The 21,112-nt window shown below is 36.4% G+C and overlaps 2 protein-coding genes across 6 annotated transcripts in view; one reads left to right on the top strand and one right to left on the bottom strand.

Annotated features, from left to right (window-relative positions):
• Positions 1-6,879, top strand: part of Cad89D (cadherin 89D) — a 46,614-nt gene extending 39,735 nt beyond the window's left edge. For 2 of the 5 annotated variants that reach the window (XM_089695088.1, XM_089695089.1), the window contains exons 15-22: positions 80-2,226; positions 2,773-2,979; positions 3,354-3,523; positions 3,845-3,913; positions 4,161-4,364; positions 4,849-5,169; positions 5,445-5,561; positions 6,008-6,879. In XM_089695088.1, the coding sequence (XP_089551214.1) occupies positions 80-2,226; positions 2,773-2,979; positions 3,354-3,523; positions 3,845-3,913; positions 4,161-4,364; positions 4,849-5,169; positions 5,445-5,561; positions 6,008-6,491 (3,719 nt within the window). In that variant the 3' untranslated portion in view covers positions 6,492-6,879. Of the gene's footprint in view, positions 1-79; positions 2,227-2,772; positions 2,980-3,353; positions 3,524-3,844; positions 3,914-4,160; positions 4,365-4,472; positions 4,770-4,848; positions 5,170-5,444; positions 5,562-6,007 lie in introns of those variants that run through there. The other 3 variants (XM_089695090.1, XM_089695091.1, XM_089695092.1) reach the window with 3 other exon arrangements.
• Positions 6,880-8,425: 1,546 nt separating this feature from the next.
• Positions 8,426-12,504, bottom strand: LOC149488679 (uncharacterized). Its single transcript, XM_089695769.1, has one exon. The coding sequence runs from the start codon at positions 12,387-12,389 to the stop codon at positions 9,393-9,395; it is 2,997 nt and encodes a 998-aa protein (XP_089551895.1). The 5' UTR covers positions 12,390-12,504; the 3' UTR covers positions 8,426-9,392.
• Between the last annotated feature and the right edge of the window lie 8,608 nt (positions 12,505-21,112).

Raw genomic sequence — 21,112 nt, 5'->3', positions numbered from 1 at the left:
TAACATTATTATGTTAATTAACATTAACTTAACATTATTACGATATTATATAAATTTTCTTAAAATATTTTTTTTTTAGGACAAGATGGTACAATTTATGCACAGAAGCCCTTGGATAGAGAAAAGAGAGATACGTATAGAATGACCGTAATAGCAGAGTTTGTCAAAGGAGTTATTTCTGGCGCCAATTTGTATCAAGTTACGATACACGTTGACGATGAAAATGATAACCCTCCAGTATTTGAGCTGCCTTTATATGAAGGGACAATAACTGAAAATGCATCGAAAGGAACGGAAGTTAAAATGAATAATAAAATTAAAGCAAAAGATGCGGATACGGGGACTAATGCTATATTTACATACACTCTCTTTGGCGATGGTCATGAATTATTTAATGTCAACGAAGAATCCGGAGTTGTCACGTTTATTGGAAACAAACTTGATAGGGAAGAAAAAAACGCTTATCTTTTGAAAATTGTAGCCAGAGACAGAGGAAGTTTAAATTCAGAAGCAAAATTAACCATATTCGTGGCAGACGTTAATGACAATGCACCTAAATTTGACCAAGTAATAATTCCTCTCGGTGAAAACATAGAATTATTAGAAAACTCTGAAGTGAGTTCTGTGAATGTATACAAAGAGAAGGGAAATGCTACCGGCGTTATATTTAATGTTGAAGCTAAACCTAAGAATAAATTTGCTGTAACCGTGGATTCTCCACTATTTCTAATACCTGAAAATATTGCGGTTGGAACAACTATACTAAAATTACACGCTATAGATATGGATAGTGGGACAAATGGTCAAATTCGTTATGAATTTATTTCTGAGGTATTTTTGCCGCCTTATTCACTCCCTGCTACTGCTTTACAAATGAAGAGATATTTTGTAATTAATGAGAGATATGGTAATATTGTTGCCGCTAGAGGATTACCACCAGAATCCGAATTTCGACTAAATATATCAGCATTGGATGGCGGCCAACTAAGTGATCACATAACCATAAGACTGTTTATTAAAGACGTTAATGATCATTTCCCAATGTTTAAAAAGGCTTGGTATAGCTTTAATGTAGAAGAAGCACAATACAGTAGACGAGTTCTAGGAAAAGTAGATGCAACTGACGCTGACTTTGGCCAAAATGCTAATATAACATACTTTATTGATCCCCCAAATGATGATTTACCATTTGAAATATCACCATTGAGTGGGGTATTTAGTGTTAATGGTGAACTTGATAGAGAGAAAGAAGATAAGTACGTACTTACAGTCGTAGCCATGGATAATGGTCAAGAAAAGAAATTATCATCGTCTGTAAGTGTTGAAGTGCAAGTATTAGATGTTAACGATAACGCGCCGAAATTCTTTGATTATAATGAACTATTAGAATGGAAACATGCTGAAGCAGATGAAAAAATAAACCACAATTATGAGTCTGTAAAAATGATTCCCGTTTATAGAGCAACACTTGAAGAAAATGCTCCCATTGGTACTGTTGTAGCTAGAGTTTACGCAAACGATTCCGATTTTATCGGAAACGGCAACGGTTTAATTCTATACAGCATACCGCAAAAGAAAAATCAGCTCAATATATTTTCTATCGATTCGAAAGAAGGTGTTATAACCACGACAGGGAGGTTAGATTATGAGACTCAATCAGTACACAATATAACTGTAATCGCATCGGATCTTGGATCTCCGAGCTTAAGTTCCACCGCCTTTGTTATATTAACTGTAACAGATGTCCCAGATGAAGTTGAGGTATCGGACAAACCGGTATTTATATCAAGATATTATGAATTAGAAATTGAAGAAAATGTCCAAACGCCAGTCGAACTTGTCACCCTCAATTTAACAGAATATTATGAAAATTTCAAAATGAGGTATTACATTTACAACGAAAACGAGACGGATATAAAGAGAACTTTTGTGATAGATCCTCGTAATGGAACGTTATATTTAATAAAAAGTCCTGATAGAGAAACCCGTGATATTTACGAGGTTATTGTTAGAGCTGAGAGGCAAAAGATTAGTCGAGAGTTACCGCACATGATATATCCTGTAGCAGATGATGTATTAGAGGGAATGACGAAGTTTGATGTAAAAGTTGTAGTTAGAATTAAGGATGTTAACGATAACGCTCCGAGGTTTATCTATGGAGGTCGACCGATGGTTACAGCCATTCCAACAACTGCACCATTTGGATATGAAGTTATACAGTTACAGGTAAGAATAAGTAATATGAAAAGATTATCTAGGCATTTAGCAAATGGATTTTATTAATTGCTATTGCAATTGTTGTATTTGTATTTCCTCCCAATATTAGTAATTGAAATAAACATGACGATAATTTTATGATATTTTTGAAATTTTGGCCTTTATCCAGACAAGATTAAATAAAATTAATATGAAAATAATTTTTATGGTATCTCACGTTTTCAAAATAGAAGAAAAATCTAGCACAGACAAGGCGTGCTTACAGTTTAAAATCGGTATAAGGTTATAATTAACAATTTATTTCGTTGAATTATGAATAACTACGAAAAATGGCAAAAAATATTCAAATCGAGCTCAGCATTTCCGGACAGATACGACTTAGGGTACTCCAAAAAGAGAGCGTACTCTTCCCTAAAAGGCAACACACCTGCAACCGTACAGGTCTTGTGGGTGATCATGGGCGGCGCCAATCATCGCATTAATCCGGTGACGCTCCAGCTCGTTTGCCCGCTAATACATAAAAAAAAAAATCGTATAACAATAATCTGGTTTCAGGCGATAGACGCAGACGCGGGTATCAATGCAGATATTCGCTACCAAGTGATCAACTCGGAGGGCCGGTTTAGCGTGGATGGTGTGAGCGGGCGGGTGCGGGTTGCGGGGTCCTTTGTGCGGGACGCGGGGAAAGTGCTGGGGTTTGATGTTAAGGCCACGGACAGACGGGGGGCGGATGATGGGAGATCGGCGATAGCTAATGTTTTTGTGAGTACTTATGTGTTTAGTGCATAACATTACTTTATTTATAAAATATGGGGGTCTTCAAGCGTAGTGTGAACAGGTACCTTCTAGCGAAGCACGTACCATCTTAGACCACATCTCAGCTTAACATCAATAAAAAAAAACTTAAAAAATCATACAAAATGAAAACATACAATCATGCTAAAGAAATGGTCCCCATCAACACATCATGTTGCAGAGAATGTTTCTGCAACGTTGTAAACTGACACTATCTCAATCAGCTGTGCAATCAGCAGTCTAAAATTTTATGACCAATAATGAAAATTATCTTTGCTGATATTTAAAAACTTATCCTCTTTTTTACAAGCTTTTTCAATAATTTTTTTTTATAAATACAGGTATACGTGCTAGACGAAAACAAGCAACTTGTAATAGTAGTAGCTGCAAAGCCCATGGAAGTCGAAAAAGAATTATACAATATAACGAGGTATCTCTCCAATATTACCGGCTTTGATATTCGCGTGCGGAGACTGGAAACTAGTGTTAAGGCTGCTATGGATGGTTATGCGTAAGTTAATCCATTTATCTTAATTTTTATCATACTTTCGGCTTTTTTTACATCTTTAATGTGTTATTGGCAGCTTTAAAAATAATTAACGAAATTTATTGGTCAAGGATGCAGAATATAATATATAGTTACCAATAATATTCAAGTTACTTTTAAGCACAATTTGCTTACTTTAAATTAATCATATCACTTCATAAATCTTGCTTAGAAAATCCAGATCTTTTTTAAAATTTGCTGTCGGAAAATAACTGTATAATCGTTTCAATTAATATATAATTTTGTACCTATCTATAATTAATTCGAAAATTATTTCCATTTCAGAACCGACATGTACATTTACGCTGTTGACCCGGTATCTAATGCTATAATTGATATGGATGTGTTGCAAAAGTAAGTGCTGTTCGTCGTTATAATTCTGTAATAACTCAAATGAGTAGGCGTTTATGATTTATTTTCTTATTTTATCAATCTTCTCCGTATACATACAAAAAAATCTCTTCTAATTACTTATTAAAAATTAGCAATGTCATCATCGTCACGTAGCTGTAGCAAGGAAGTCGTATTATTTTCAGGTTCAAAAATTCGTTCAAAAAAAAAACATTAAATTACTAGAATTCAAATTATTATTATCTTCTAGATCACTAATGAAGAGAGAAGTAGCACTACGTCACAATTTGGCCGGTTTCAAAGTGCTTGAAGTTGGTGACACCACAATGGTACAAGCAAGAAGTGCGCAAATGTTCAGTACTGTGGAAATTAGTGTAGTTGCTCTAGGATGTCTAGTGTTTATCGGTGCCTTCACTACTGCTATATGTATACTCTGCGTCAGGAAGACGAAAAGGTAAAAAATAGTCTGATATATTTGTACCAATTTTTAACAAAAATCTGCTTACAAAGGCCAGAGGAATGATTCATGAAAGTAAGCAAGGTTTTTTATTCCACATTTCAGACACCACCATCATCATCACCACAAAAGAAAGCATACGACACATTATTTTATAAATTAACTTTTAGAATAAATTCTAGAAAATACGATTTAGTACCTTAAACTTTAATTTATTGCCTGACTTACTTTAATAAAAAGTACAAAGATTTTAAGTGTTTCATTACTATTGTTATCTTTTGATTACAATACAATATTATCATATTTTAAATTATTGCACATATTCGCTTTCATTGTTAATAGCTCATACATCACTTGTAATTATACTATCAAAACTATCAAGTATTTCTTTATATTATAATAGTATGCTGTATATTCTTTCGCTATTCTAAATTAACCTATTATTTCTTGGACTCACTTCTCTTCTATCTTGTCCTAACAGAAACCGTCATCAACCATATTCCCAACATCGTCATAACGCTTTCTCTACTGAGCATCTCAGTAAGTTCGGAGGTCTGTTCCCATCGGGAAATAATCAGTGCCAAGAATTAAACCAATCCTATAGCGAAGCTGATTCTTACATCGATGTAATTAACCAAAATCCCACAAAGAAGATTTGTCCCCACGGTAACACTATCGAGGAGTTTGGGAAAGCGCACCAAAAATGTATTAAAGGTCAATTTGATAATATAAATGGATCGGAAATATTCAATCACAAACACGAAAGGATGTGTATTAAGTTTAATCAGAGACCGTCGAAGAGGTGAGACATACATACATGTATATTTAAGCCATATTAATATAAGTTTATTTATTTAAATCCTGTTCCTTTCCTTATTAACATGTTTAACACAACTAATGTTTCTTCAACATGATTTCTACATACACTCAGCAACCGACACTAACCTTAACAAAAAAATCATATAAATCGGTGATGGTCATTCTAACAGAGAGGACACATAACCTTTGACTTCAAATTGTATTTGAAACTAGTGTATCGATTAAATACCATCACGTTTAACACAAACATGAACATAGGAAAGGACAGGACACATCGATAACGTCAGTGAATTCCAGCGGACAGGACTCCGGCATCGCTGAGGGGAAGTGTCCGTGCGGTCAGTCCTCTGTGCACACTTCGGAGGAGAGCAGCGGGTGAGGGAACATATTTTTTAATATTCTTTATTGTCAAGTTCATAAAAAGTGAAGTGAAATTTCTTTGGCAAGATTCAAAGATAACAAAAAATCGTCGCATTGCCGTGACGCGACCTTGAAATTTTGCTCACCACCCGCCTAAAGAAGTATTACTTCAAAAATAAAAACAGCAAAACAGATTCAAGAGGTGCGCTTATGGCACGCCCGCGCCCACGCCGCTTGTGTTTGACCCGCGCCTTATACATTTTTCTAATAACTAAATGAGCATTGACGTTGATGATTTATTGCTCATCGCAAATGTATTATAAGTATTTCTTTCAATGGTAGAAATGAAACTATTTCGCATAATGTTCATTGTATTTAGTTACCTTTAATTACTAAACAACAATTTTCACAAGTAGCGTTGCAAGTCACAAACAGCTTAACAGTAGATTAAATGATTACAGATGCAGTTACGAAGATTCCCTGAAGTCCAATCACAACCACGACCGCAAGGCCTACCGAGATTCAGAGCCGCGGTTCAATCGACGGGCGTCGTTCGGCCACCAGCCGTTAGACATTCGCCGGTACAACCATCGAAGACAATCCTTCTCAGAAAACCTTCGACACTTCCCATCCTTCGAGAGAATCGGCTCGGGATCACGAATAACGCGACAAGCTTCAACTCCTAACGTGAACGTCACGCCATCGTACTTCCTAAACAAGAAGAATTACAGAAGGAAAGAAGTTATGAACGAGCCCATGATAGACTACGATCATAGCGAGAACGAAGATCAGTTCGATACTAGGATGAGGAAACTGAGCACCAACCGAAGGGTGGGCAGTTTCGTGGAGCTGAGCGGTCAGCCCGCCATGTTTGTGGCCACGCCTGCTGCGGAGATCATGCGGAGACAAGGCAGTGAGAGACTCGTGTTCGCGAGACCGTTATGAGTTATTAAGCTATTGCATAGCTTCTATCGCGGGCCTTGAGCGCGGGGACCGAATCCAGAAATTCCGTAACGAAAAAACCTCACGCTCCCCACTCCGACGGGCGCGGAGGTGTGGCTTGAAGGCATAGCATGCAATAGCTTTACCGCGGCAGTCCCCGAGTGACACACGTCTTTTTTTGTTACTAGTACTGTTGCCATGGCAACGATGAAGCTTTAAGAATAGGAATTGTAAACTTTTGTACATTAGTAGTTGTAAGTGTAAAATTGTAGTGTAACGTAATAGTTAGTGCCATTGCGGATATTTGACTTACCACCTTTGTAGGATAGCGATTTGTAATTATTTATCTGAAATTTGTAAATAATGCTGTAATTAAATTTATATTTTTTCAGTTTTGTTTTATTTCACCTTAGCAATCTAAACTAATATTATAAAGCTGAAGAGTTTGTTTGTTTAAACACGATAATTTCAGGAACTACTGGTCCGATTTAAAAAATTCTTTGGGTGCTAGATAGATTTATAGAGGAAGGCTAGGCAAAACCGCAGTGTACAGCTAGTTTATTGATAACTCTTGAACACACAACACAACACTCTTCTCTCGAAAGATTTCCTTAAAAAGTTCATACTATTAATACTGCGAAATATTTGATTGTAATATCGATTGTACAAACAGAAAATCAAATCAAGTGAAGTCCCGAATGTGCAAACAGAATTGAAATAACAAATCCATTAAAAACAAGGAATTTGACAAACAAATTATAAGTTGGTCGGTTCGTTGACTCCATAATATTGGATCCGTTTTGTTTACGGTCTGTTTTTCAGTACAATTTATTCTGTTAGTACTTTAGTACATATAATATAATATATTCTGTAGTATATATATAGGTTGCGTTAGTTATATCATTTATATAGTAAAACTCAAGTAATTTATAATTCAAGAACGGCTACATCGATTTTAACAGTTTTTGTTTCAGTGAATTTATCTACCTATATATCGGATTAGAATAAAAAGTAAAATTTAATTTTAATTTTTAAACTGTCAAGCATACTTACAAAATAGATGAACGACTACCTAGGCAGAGTTGGGGTGATCAACAACAGCAGTAGTACGCATATCACTGCATAGTATAATACATAGTTTCTTTCTCTGTCTCTATATCCCTATGTATGCTTAAATCTTTAAAACTGTGCAATGGATTTTGATGCAGTTTTTTTAATAGATAGAGACAGGTTTTATACTTACTAAGTGGGCGAAGCCGTAAGCGAAAAGCTAGTGACTAATAAGCGGTTTATCTATTATGGCATATCAACTGAATATGTAAATATTTCCGTTTATATGTTACATTTATACATAACAGTAGTTACATACATTCATTGAAATCGTTGAATATTTTATTGAACGAAATATGTTCATTCACATAAGCATATCGCTAAGAAAGCTAAGGTTGTTTTTAGTCACGTATTCATGTGTTATTGAAGAGGAAACGGCGGATAAATCCCCATTCTGTACACTTCATTGAATTGGTTATTTGTTTCTGTTACTAATATGACTTGTAAGAAACTAGCTGATGCCTGGGACATCCAGTCAAATAAACATTTTACATCATGTGTTAGTTTTAAAAAACGATATTCATAAACACTAGGTTAAAATTTAACTGGTTTTTAGGGTTCCGTACCTCAAAAGGAAAAAACGGAACCCTTATAGGATCACTTTGTTGTCCGTCTGTCCGTCCGTCCGTCCGTCCGTCTGTCAAGACCCTTTTTATTTGATACTAGCGACCCACCCCGGCTTCGCACGGGTGCAATGGCGGCCGGCCGGTACCGCCGCAAACGCTACGTCCCGCAATTTTTAAATCTGTAATATCTTCGAAAATATTCACTTAAATCATACGGTGTAAGGGGCCATATAGATCTATATTAAATTAACTGGTCGCGCCAATATAAAAATATACGTAAATATATTCTCGATATGAAAGTGGACTGTATTCAGATCTACGTGGTGTTAGCAAAGAGGGATAGACAGGATCATACGGCACATACCTCGTCGGAGGGAGTAGCGTCCAGAACACACGCGCCGCCACGCGGTCAGGGTCCTCCAGCTCGCGGCGGGCAAGAACGGCGTCCAGTCCCACACTCCACACAAACACACACGCGGCGGTGAGCGCGACCAAGGGCCGGGGCACGGGATACCCCGGTGGTGTTACAAGGGCACAATGCCTGATGATCTAGAGAGCCTCGTGGAAGCTCTCCGGCGGTGGCCGAGTCCCGAACCTCGCGAAGGAACGGAGCGAACTCGACTGACTGCAGCGACACGAACGTCGCGTTCACGTCTTATTGGACGTGTCACGTGGTTAGTGACCACGCGATGATTGGTTGTGCTCGTATGTAGGGAAGGATGAAGGAACACACCACAAACAATAAACGTTTAATTTCTACATTTACTATTTTAATTATATTGGCGTTACCATATCCACCCGCCCTAAATGGGTCACCATTTAAAACCAATCATAAGATACAGCGAAAAACTATGACTCTAGGATCGCATAATGCGCGCGGGTTAATAAAGTCCTAAGAGCCACGGCGGTAATATAAATAACAAGTTCTATGGCTCTAGGAGCGCAAAATGCGAGCGGGATAATAAAAATTCCTAAAAGTCACGGCGGAAATATAACTAACAAATTCTATGACTCTAGGATCGCGTAGTGCGAGCGGGGTATATAAATTCCTAAAGTCACGGCGGTATTACAACTAACAAATTCTATGACTCTAGGATCGCGTAAAGCGAGCGGGGTATAAAAATTCCTAAAGTCACGGCGGTATTATAACTAAGAAATTATAAACGAAAGCGGTGCAAAACTTAAAATTAAACTTAACTAACTGCGGTAATATACTAATGCGATATAACTATTGTCTTGGAAGCGGACATAAACGAACGACCGGGCGAAGGTAAGTTCCCTTGGCGGTTCTAACTGTACAAACGCGCGCGACGTCGTCCTTTGAAGGATGTACTTTCTCTACGACGGCTAAAGGCCAGGTTAGGGGCGGTGCATTATAATTTATCACAACCACGACCGTTCCAGGAGTAATAGGTGTGGAAGGCATATTCCATTTCTGCCTAACCTGCAAACCGTGTAAGTATTCCATTCTCCAACGTTTCCAAAACGACTGAACTAACTTGTCCAGTAGCGAATGCCTATCAAGTAAACTGACGTGATCAGATTTGACTTGCGGCGCGGGTAAAGCTAATAAAAGCGCGGTAATTAAAATAACACGAAACAAGTGTGTTATAATATTCATAAAATATTTAATCTGATAATAATCAATGATCATGATAATTATTTGATCATTGCGCGGTAATATCACTGGATGCTTATGTGCATATTCCAGGGCGGAATCGCTTAGACGTCCGATGAGGATAAGTCTGTTGCGAATAAAAGGCCTCAAGCGGTTGAGAGCCTGCGAATAAAATTTATAAAAGAGTATATTATAATACTCCTCTGCAAAATATTTATTTTGCAGGGCGGGAATAATTTTATTCTCAGCGAAATTAGGTTCCTCTACGGTCATCATAACACCGCGGCGGGTTAATAACATAAGGAACCTATAAATATAAAATACACGACGCGACGAGACGCGAAGGGCGGTATCGTATAAAGCGCAATGCTTTATAGGCGGGCACACAGTGTGCGCTAATAATTTTCGTTCGGGAATGTCTGCAATAGACTCACCATCGAGACTCCTAAGAGGCCAATCAGATGGGTCCGAACGAGCCCACTGGGGTCCGTGGAACCACAGAGGGTGCGGTACGAGATTTTGTGGCGTAATACCACGCGAAAGAATGACAGCGGGAATTTCAATACCAGAAACATGGTAGAAATTATCTGATGGGATGTTATACACGACTGTGGGAGCAACGAAGCCCATCATGTCCCACAGACGGGCGGCAATTGACAAGATGGAGTGCTTAGTGCACATCACATCGGCGGGAGCGGTAATTTTAAAATAAAAACAATAATGAACAGTAGACCAATGCAGACCAAGTAATTTATGTTGCACGGTCTTATCAAACTCCACCGCGGAGGGTAAAAGTTTTTGCGAAGCGGGAAGATTATCTAACACATTTTTGCTATTACTATTCCATTTAATAAGATCCCACTGAGCTCCCTTAAACAAATCGATGAGCTGCTGCGACGCGGAAACTGCTTCACATTCCGTGGGAATAGAGAAGGCGATATCATCCATATACAACGAGGAAGACGCAATGCCACTCGCGAGCGGATATTTCGCGCCGTCATCTTCTACGAGCTGTCTTACCGTGCGCAGTGCATGATAAGGACTAGACTTGATGCCGAAGCAAACTCGATTAAATTGATAAAGCAGCAGCGGATCCTGCGGGCTGAAACGATATAAAAAACATTGAAAACGACGATCAAACTCACGCACGAATATCTGCAGAAACTGTTGGCGGCAATCGGCGGTCATGGCAATCGCGTGGAGACGAAAACCTAAAATTATTGTAAACAAATTGCCTTGTAAATTCGGCCCAACATGCAGAAGGTCATTCAACGAACGCTGGCTTCCAGAAGTTGGCATGCTAGCATCTAAAACCATGCGCAGCTTAGTCGACGATTTATCCTCGCGCAGAACAGCGTGATGCGGTATAATATAAATAGGTGTAGGGTCACGCGGATCATACGGAGGCGCGGGTGAAATATAATTTTTCGTTAGATAATCTTTTATGACGTCATCATATGCCAACCTTAATTTAGGTGAAGCCTGTAGCTTTCTTTCGAGGCACATGAAACGCTTGCGGGCAATATTAAATGAGTCACCGAGAGTGTAGAAATCATCCTTAAATGGAAGCGAAACAATATATCTACCACTCACGGGGTCGCGGGTTGTAGTTAATTTATAATATTCTTCACATTCAACATCATCGGGATGTTGAACGGGCGGTGCGGTAGGAAGCTCCTCGAGCTCCCAAAAACGCCTGACTAATGAGTCAATAGCGGCGGTCTCTTGAACGTGACAACACGTCAAGGGCGGTTTATGTATGTTAGGTATGGTGGGTACTGAACCCATTATTACATAGCCTAACACCGTGCGCAATGCAGCGGGCGCCGACGAGTCACGAGATGCATGAACTACGTCGGGGAGAAGCAGATGAGGGAACAGAGAAGCACCGATTAATAAATCGATTTTATTTGGCGTACCAAAACTCTCATCTGCGAGCGGTAAATGCGAAATATGCGATAAGACAGAAGTGTCTATAACAGCGGTGGGTAATAAATCCGTAACATGATCAACAACTAGCGGTGAAATATTAAAAGATATGTTGTTGTCAAGACGCGAATAAAATTTTATATTTACGGAATTACTATTTACAATTTTTTCTGAACCACCGAACCCCTTAATAATAGTACGTTCGGTTTTCTGCGGTTTAATACCTAAACGTTCACAACATTCATTCGTAATGAAGTGACTTTGCGAAGCGGAATCTAAAAGCGCGCGAATAACAAGCCGTTCGCCTTTACAATTATAAGATACGACTTCAGCGGTTGATAATAAAATAGTATGTTGTTTATTCGCGGGCGCGTTGCATTGAAATGCGTTATCAGTATCAGCTGTATAGCTAGCGGTATATAGCGCAATTACGTCAGGGCGGCATTCGCCCGACGGCGGTGACGGCGCAGGCAACGGCGGTGTGCTGCGCGGCGGGGGGTGAGACGCAGGCGCGGGAATGGAAGATTCGCGTTTCAAATGTAACATCGTATGATGTTTTAATTTACAAACGCGACAGCCAGAATATGACGAACAACTAGAAACTCGATGTTTTATACTGAGACAATTTATACACGCGTTTCTATCCTTTACGTATTTCAAACGTTCCTGCGGACTCATTTTATGAAAACTCGAACATTTATATAAATTTTGATGCGTAATATTTGTACAAAGACAACTATATGCGGAATCAGCGGTTGTTACGTAAGACTGATACTTAGGCGGAGCAGACGAGATATTATATTTTGAACTGCGGTTATAATTATTATACTTTCGAGGCGGTTTATTTATTCCCGAATTTGTGGAAGGATGAATGCGTTCTAATACCTTCGCACGAGTTTGAATAAATTGAACTAAGTTATCAAAAGTAGGCATTTCACTACCAAACTTTGTCTCGAAAGCGCGAACAGTATCTGAATCTAACTTCTTCAACGCGATATGAACAATCATTAAATCTGTAATATTATCTAACTTTATATTCTGTAAGGCGCGCACTGCGCTAATAAAGTTATCAGTAAATAAATCAAAGTTTGTTGCGGACGGAGAAAGCAAAGGTTTAAAATCAAACATTTGATTTAAATACGCGGAAACTAACATACGTTTATCATCATATTTATCTTTTAAAGTTTGTAAAATTAAATTATAATTTTCAGCGGAGGGGGTTATACCAGCTATAACAGTTGTGGCCTTCCCCGTTAATTTACCTAGTAAATAATATAAACGCTCGGCATCTGTAAGGCCGGGATTGTTATGAACAACTGATTCAAAATTCGAAAGAAACAGCGGAAATGAGCGAATATCACCCGAAAATGGTACTAATTCGATAGGCGGTAATTTAGGCCTATTTTTATGCAAATTATTAATATCTCCGTGTGACGGACTTGGTTGCGAATATTGCGATTTAATTCTTATAACTCTGCTATATAAAGACTCGAATGCAACGAGGCTTTTATAATCAGGTTTCGCGGTAGGTGTTAATAATAATAAGCGAGTATTGTATTCGTCTAAACACTTTTCAAATCTTTCACGTAATGATTCTATCTGCGCGGACTCGTCAAGGAAACTTTCCATAAGCGAGGCGTTGTTATGAACGTTTAAAGACAAATCATACATTTGTTGCACCATTTCGAATATAACTTCGCGTTTAGCTAATAACATGGATAACTGCGAATCATTTATATCTTCCGAATCATTAACATCCGAAGCGTCACTATCAGGTAACTTAGTCATTTTCTTAGGCGGCATTTTTAATAACAAAAGTATATAATATTCAAACAGAGAATGTTACAATACAAGTTACAATAACAAGTAATACGACTAAATAAAGTAGGTCAGCGACGCAAGCGTAATATGAACCGAGTATGAATTTTCAATATGGTCGGATTATAACAGCGGATCGCGGAATGACCTAGATAACGTTATAAATTTCGAGCGCGGGTAGCGGATAAATAAATATGATGAAATATGTTCGATTTATAATGATTTTAGCGTTATAACTGCGGATAAACGATATGAATATAGTTTTAATTAACTATTTTAATAATAATATACGCGTAACTTAATGTTACGGGCGGAATAAAATATATTTTAAGCAAAAAATAATAGATGACGCAATGTCGATCTATGCGGTATATTATAGTTATTTCACAATGAATGTACTATTAAATCGCTTATTAGGGCCTACAATGAGTATCCTAATAAGGGCGGGTTTAAAATATATTTTATATGAATAGTAGAAGACGCATTGTCGTTCTATTATATGCGGTATATTAAATAGTATTTCGCATTGAAGATACTACTAATCGCTTATTAGGTCCTACACAATGAGTATCCTAATAAGGGCGGTGGAATCATCAGGTATTATCCTGCTCGAAGTGACCACTCAATGGTCGCGCCAATATAAAAATATACGTAAATGTATTCTCGATATGAAAGTGGACTGTATTTTTGATCTACGTGGTGTTAGCAAAGAGGGATAGACAGGATACACACGGCACGTACCTCGTCGGAGGGAGTAGCGTCCAGAACACACGCGCCGCCACGCGGTCAGGGTCCTCCAGCTCGCGGCGGGCAAGAACGGCGTCCAGTCCCACACTCCACACCAACACACACGCGGCGGTGAGCGCGACCAAGGGCCGGGGCACGGGATACCCCGGTGATGTTACAAGGGCACAATGCCTGATGATCTAGAGAGCCTCGTGGAAGCTCTCCGGCGGTGGCCGAGTCCCGAACCTCGCGAAGGAACGGAGCGAACTCGACTGACTGCAGCGACACGAACGTCGCGTTCACGTCTTATTGGACGTGTCACGTGGTTAGTGACCACGCGATGATTGGTTGTGCTCGTATGTAGGGAAGGATGAAGGAACACACCACAAACAATAAACGTTTAATTTCTACATTTACTATTTTAATTATATTGGCGTTACCATTAACAATGTATTCAAGGTATTTAATTGGTTAAGGATTAATGCTGTATTGGTTAAAATCGCTTCGAAAATTAGCCATTATTTGTCGTAAAAAGTAAATGACAAAAAAAAAATATTGTGGGTTATCCATAAGAGATAGACATATACCATCACGGACTTTTCTGTAGACCTTTTCTATGTGTACAATACTTAGTACATTATTTTGATAAAACTCGTAGGGTTCAGCCTGCGTTTGTAATGTAAGCGGAAAAAAATGTAATTATTTACGACATCACATTAGAAACCTCAAAAATAACAGTACTTCTCCACTATTTAATGGATGTTATTATACATATAAACCTTCCTCTTGAATCACTGTATCTATTAAAAACCGCATCAAAATCCGTTGCGTAGTTTCAAAGATTTAAGCGTACAAAGGGACATAGGGACAGAGAAAGCGACTTTGTTTTATACTATGTAGTGATTTCTATGGCTTTAAAAGCCAGCTTCTCTGTTTTAAATTTTATCCAGATCAGAGTTTACCTAATAATTTCATAAATGCTTAATTAATTCCTTCACATCATTACGTGGCGTGATTTCATATTACAATACTTTTAATAGTTTGATTGAATATTAATTAAAAATTTATTAATTAATTATAAGTGTGGTACTTAATATCAAAAAAGTCTCGCAACTTTATAGTAGTTAGGTAACTATGTATTTATTTTTTAAGAATCAAAGCCGCAAATATATATTTTTTTTCTACGGGGCATAAAATAGCCGTAAACCTAAAAAAGCTCACATAAATTAACGGCTGGGCGGGCATTACCGTCCATTAATTTTTACCGTCTGTTTATGGCTACTTAATGACAATAGCACTTTACTCGATATGGTGTTAATATTTAAGATATTTTGTCCAGTCATTTTTTTTAATGATGCGAGGCTGACCAGCCACCTGCTTCTTTCATAAAATCATATTTAAATTTACTTTGGCTACAGCATTTGCATTAGGTATAGTATCATTTATTCATTATTTATTATATTTCTCACGTCAATTTAAATATTTAATTAAATTATGTAAGAACTTAATTAAGTAATATTTTGATTTTTCTAATTACTAATCCAAGTTGATGTTGATTTCAAAATACCCAATCTTGAGACGTTTGAGCTAAAATATTTACTTAAGTTGTTTATAATACATGGCGTATATATGGAATTGACTTTTTCAGTTATCCACGATTTCAATTGAATTTTCAATGACCAATTTGTATCCGATAACACTGAATACGCTATAAAACTTCAAAGTTACAGAACTGAACAAAAGTGCATACTCGCCACTTATCTAGGCACATAAACAGAATGTCTCGATAGTGGATGCAATCACAAGTTTGCTATTTCAATGGACGAGATCTTCAAAAATATACGTAGTTGTTCCTATAAAATTATATATCTAATGTGTGGAATTAAAATGCTTTTTAATAAAAATAATTTTTATTATGATATATTAACTAACTACTTATTTTTATGCAAGTACATAAACGTTCACTAAATAATGAAAAAAAAATCGTACCCCATTCAAAAACACCAAAGCTTTGCACTTTCGAACTTTTTAAGACATACAGGTTTCCTGATTGAAAAAGTTAGTCCATAACTTAAACAAATGGTATCGTCTAAGGGTTTATACTGTTGTTATATCATTTTAAATTAAAACCAGTTTTATCTCGCTACATAAAAACTTTTAGGCCTTTGTTTGATATCGCGTTTCGCAAACAATGATTATTTCTCTCTTTGTTCGTAGTTTCTTATGAAAGAAGAAAATGATATGGTTTTTGCGGTTTACTATTTAGAATACAATAATAGAGACTACACACAGCCCGCAGCTTTAGTCGCTAACACTGCGATGAAAGCTCTAATTTTATAATATTATTTTATATTACATTATTATTAGTTATTATGGTACAATTTCAAGCATTTTTAGCAAAAAATAATTAGAAGCCACTACTGTTTTCTATTTAATTTATCGATTTTTACATCTGACTGTATTATTCTGACCATTGAAACGTTCTCATTACATGATTTTCTTTCAGCGTCGGTTTTATCCCTGTTAAATGGAATTAATATCTCCAAAGTATCTCCCAATATTTGCCAGTCAGCTTCTTCAAAGTCCACAGTAACTGGCAATAATTCAACGCTTTCAAACAAAACTGTTTGTCCTTCACTCACTTTTACATAAATAACTTTTCTATTCATTGTAACTTCTATATTACCATTTGTAAGATTTTTTGGTAGATCGTATATAAGTTTATATTTACTGGAATCAATAATTTCTTTCGCGGCGTAATGACACTGTATTATGGACAGTTCATTCAAGAACGAGCTGACCTGGTCAAATGTTTGGCTTCGTGATATGTTAGAAGGTGAAAATATCACTGAACTTTTTTCTAATTCAAGCAGCCGAATCTGTTGCTGTTGTATCTTAAGTTCTTGCTCTTGGGTTGTTTTTTCATGAATTGCTATTTGTTGTTTTAGTTGTTGTTGACACAAAGATAGTTGCGAGAGAGCACTCTGTTCTTGTGTGAGTAATTTCTGTTGCAGCTGCACTATTTTTCTGCACAGTCCTTGTTCTTTTATTGTCTTTTCTTGTTGTTGTTCGATTTGAAGGTGTTGCTGACACAAAGTTTGTTGTGTTTGTTCGGTCTTTTCTTGAGCAAGCAACTTTGCTTGTAAATTAGCTATCTGTTGCCCTTGCTCTTTATTTATCTTTTCTTGTTGTTGTTGCAAATTAAGGTGTTGTTCTTTTTGTTGCTGACACAAAGTTAATTGTGTTTGTGCGGTTTTTTCTTGAGAAATCAATTGTGCTTGTAAATTAGCTATCTTTTGCCCTTGCTCGTTTATTGTCTTTTCTTGTTGTTGTTGCAAATTAAGGTGTTGTTCTTTTTGTTGCTGACATAAAGTTAATTGTGTTTGTGCGGTTTTTTCTTGAGCAATCAATTGTGCTTGTAAATTAGCTATCTTTTGGCCTTGCTCTTTATTTATCTTTTCTTGTTGTTGTTCTTTTTGTTGCTGACACAAAGTTAATTGTGTTTGTGCGGTTTTTTCTTGAGAAATCAATTGTGCTTGTAAATTAGCTATCTTTTGCCCTTGCTCGTTTATTGTCTTTTCTTGTTGTTGTTGCAAATTAAGGTGTTGTTCTTTTTGTTGCTGACACAAAGTTAATTGTGTTTGTGCGGTTTTTTCTTGATCAATCAATTGTGCTTGTAAATTCGCTATCTGTTGTCCTTGCTCTTTTATCGTCTTTTCTTGTTGTTGTTGGAAGTGAAGGTGTTGTTCTTTTTGTTGATGACATAAAGTTAATTGTGTTTGTGCGGTTTTTTCTTGATCAATCAATTGTGCTTGTAAATTCGTTATCTGTTGTCCTTGCTCTTTTATCGTCTTTTCTTGTTGTTGTTGGAAGTGAAGGTGTTGTTCTTTTTGTTGCTGACACGAAGCTTGTTGTGTTTGAGCGGTGTTTTCTTGAGCAAACAACTTCGCTTGTAAATCCGATATTTGTTGTTCTTTCTCCTTGATTTTCATCTCTTGCTGCTTCATCAAAGCTGCTTGATGATTTAATTGTTTTTGGTACTGAGCTACTCGTGTTTGGGTAATCTGTTCCTGTGCAAGGAGTTTATTATTGGCTTGCTCTGCTTGCTTTCGACATTGTGCATCTTGTATTTGGTGTCTTTTAATCCTGAGCAATAAGTCCTGAACCCTTTTTTCGCCCTCATTTTGTCGTGACTGCACAATATTATTTTGCTCATTTAATTGCTCGTTTTTATTCAAACAATTATTTAAAGAGACTCGTAAGTTATCGATGAGTGTTTGTTTTTCGGACACTTGATTCTCATATTGAGCACAAAAATGCAAACAATTTGCAATATCGACGTACAATAAAACCGCACTCAGTAAAATGATTACACGATACATCTTGACAAGAACGACGCAAAATAATTAATGATAAATGCCAATTGTAAGTAAATTATTTATAGGTAGTTGATAAGTTTCGACTTCCTATCATCACATGTATAATGCAATTTATAAAGCACAGTATATAAATCATTCTAGGAATATTAAACATTTTTTATTTTTAACATTTCTGTTTTCTTTATATTTTATAAAAAAAAATCCGGAGATTTGGTATAAAAGACGTATAATAAGAACAGACTACACGACAGCTTTAATTTTCCAAATTTGCTTACATAAAATAGATACCTAATAATTATACATAATATTGTATTTAAGATATCAGAGAATTATAAAAATAATAACTGCTGGTCATCGTCGTCATCATCAACATCATCAGCCTATATAATATGTTTTACTCCTGTGACGGTTCAGGCTATGATCCTGCACGCTCGGCTGCAGGTCTCGAATCCCCGTCTTATATCTTACTTACTAGCTGTGCTCCGCGGTTTCACCCGCATTGCTTCGCTCCTGTTGGTCTTAGTGTGATGATATATTATAGCTTATAGCCTTCCTCGATAAATGGGCTATCTATCACCGAAAGAATTTTTCAAATCGGACCAGTACCTAGTTCCTGAGATTAGCCCGTTCAAACAAACAAACAAACTCTTCAGCTTTATATTAATGATCCTCTCCACTATGCTAAGATAATGGGCTATGACAAACCATTAGACTTTAAAATGGGAAACCCGGAAGAGAGTAAAAGTAGTGATATAAGTAATTATTTATGTACTAGCTCTTAGAATATAATATGTATATAAATCTCGTGTCACAATGTTTGTCCTCAATGGACTCCTAAACCACTTAACCGAATACCGATTATAATAAAATTCGCACACCATGTGCTTGTGCAGTTCGATCCAACTTGAGAGATAGGATAGTTTAAACATGTAGGTACCACGGCCGAAGCCGGGGCGGACCACTAGTTATAGTATAGATTACAAATTAAAAATATTTTTGCGAATATGGTAGACAATCAGCAATATAGGTACCTAATTAAATTCTTTTTAATCGTTTAAACTTTAAATAATTAAAAAAAGTTTGAGAATCTCTGCACTATTTAGGAATACCAAAGACATAAGTACATAATATTATTGACCTACAATTTATCAGTATCAAGTATTACATATTATATCAACTGGGTAAAAACCCGTTACTTGAACCTGAGATTTTGCAAATAATATTATTAATATGAAATCATTTTTATTATCACAATATTCATTATTTGTACTGATTGCATCTGCGTATTTTTTAGCGTTGCATTTTATTGGAGCACCTATTTCCTGTCATAGAAATAATTATTTTTTATCTTATTACATACATAATACGTATATACAGATATTATAAGAAAGTTCTGGTAGATACACAATTAGATCGACTGAACTTAATTTAACATTTTTTGGTTAGTTAGATTCGTCTCTACTATGATTAGAATATCTACTGATAGAACCAAAAAAATGTCTCTTCAGTACTTTTCGAGCCTATTGAATACAAACAAACAAAAAAACATTTTCAACATGTAAGTATAGGTTCCTAAGTAACAGCATTGATAAACATTATTTAAAATTAAACCCAATTAACGATAAGGAATTCCCAACCATCCGACCGACGCGGACGCGGGCGTGAATCGTGATTTCTAGTAAATGGAATAAACCAATATACCGATAATTGGCGGGAATCTGGAAATAAATCCAATTCTAGCTTGGTGGAGGTGACGCTTTGGAATCAGAGCAAAGTTATTATTACCTCAGTCATTTTATGTTAAACGCGGTCAAGTCCGTAAATTAACCTGAAATCCATAATGTAACTAACTATAATAACTATTTTTAGAAAAATATGGAGATCTGAACATTATTAACTGTTTCTGAGTATTGTTATCTCAGGAAGTACTGGTTCGATGGATTAGAGAAAGAAAATTGTTATTTTTGCACAGTCTGAGGCCGGTAAGAAAGTATTGCTTCAAATTTGTATTTAGCTTAATTTTCTTGTTGGTGTGCCTTTAAATATATTATTAAAATTATTATAATCCTGAGAAAAGTGATAAATCAGTTCACATAAGCATTCGAAATACGCTCTGATCTCAATCTAGTATAGATAGTTAACATCCATTAGTATTTGGTCTACAAAATATCGGTTGTTGCTCCGATTTTCGAAGATATATTTTATTTAGTACTTAATCGCGTGCCACAACTAGTTTTTGTAAAGACCTGAATATTGAACGTACTTTAACTTATATTATTTTTATCACTTAATTAATATCTTAAATATGAAAGCTGTGTGTTGGAAGTTTAATCATAACTCATATATTTTAATGTAATATAATAATTATTTTTTATACCCATGTCCTTAAATTTATATTATTGAAATTTGAACTATCTAGGCAAAGTGCAAAAGTGGCATTATTTTATTTTAGAAAAAGGAAAAAAGAGTGTGTCTCGT

Source organism: Colias philodice, chromosome 5 (genome assembly GCF_061535455.1).
Source record: "Colias philodice isolate Cphi_HAF_F1 chromosome 5, ilColPhil1 Martin Lab GWU primary, whole genome shotgun sequence".
Classification (NCBI taxonomy): domain Eukaryota; kingdom Metazoa; phylum Arthropoda; class Insecta; order Lepidoptera; family Pieridae; genus Colias; species Colias philodice.
The sequence above is the reverse complement of the archived record's forward strand: the minus strand, read 5'-3'. Positions and strand labels throughout refer to the sequence as shown.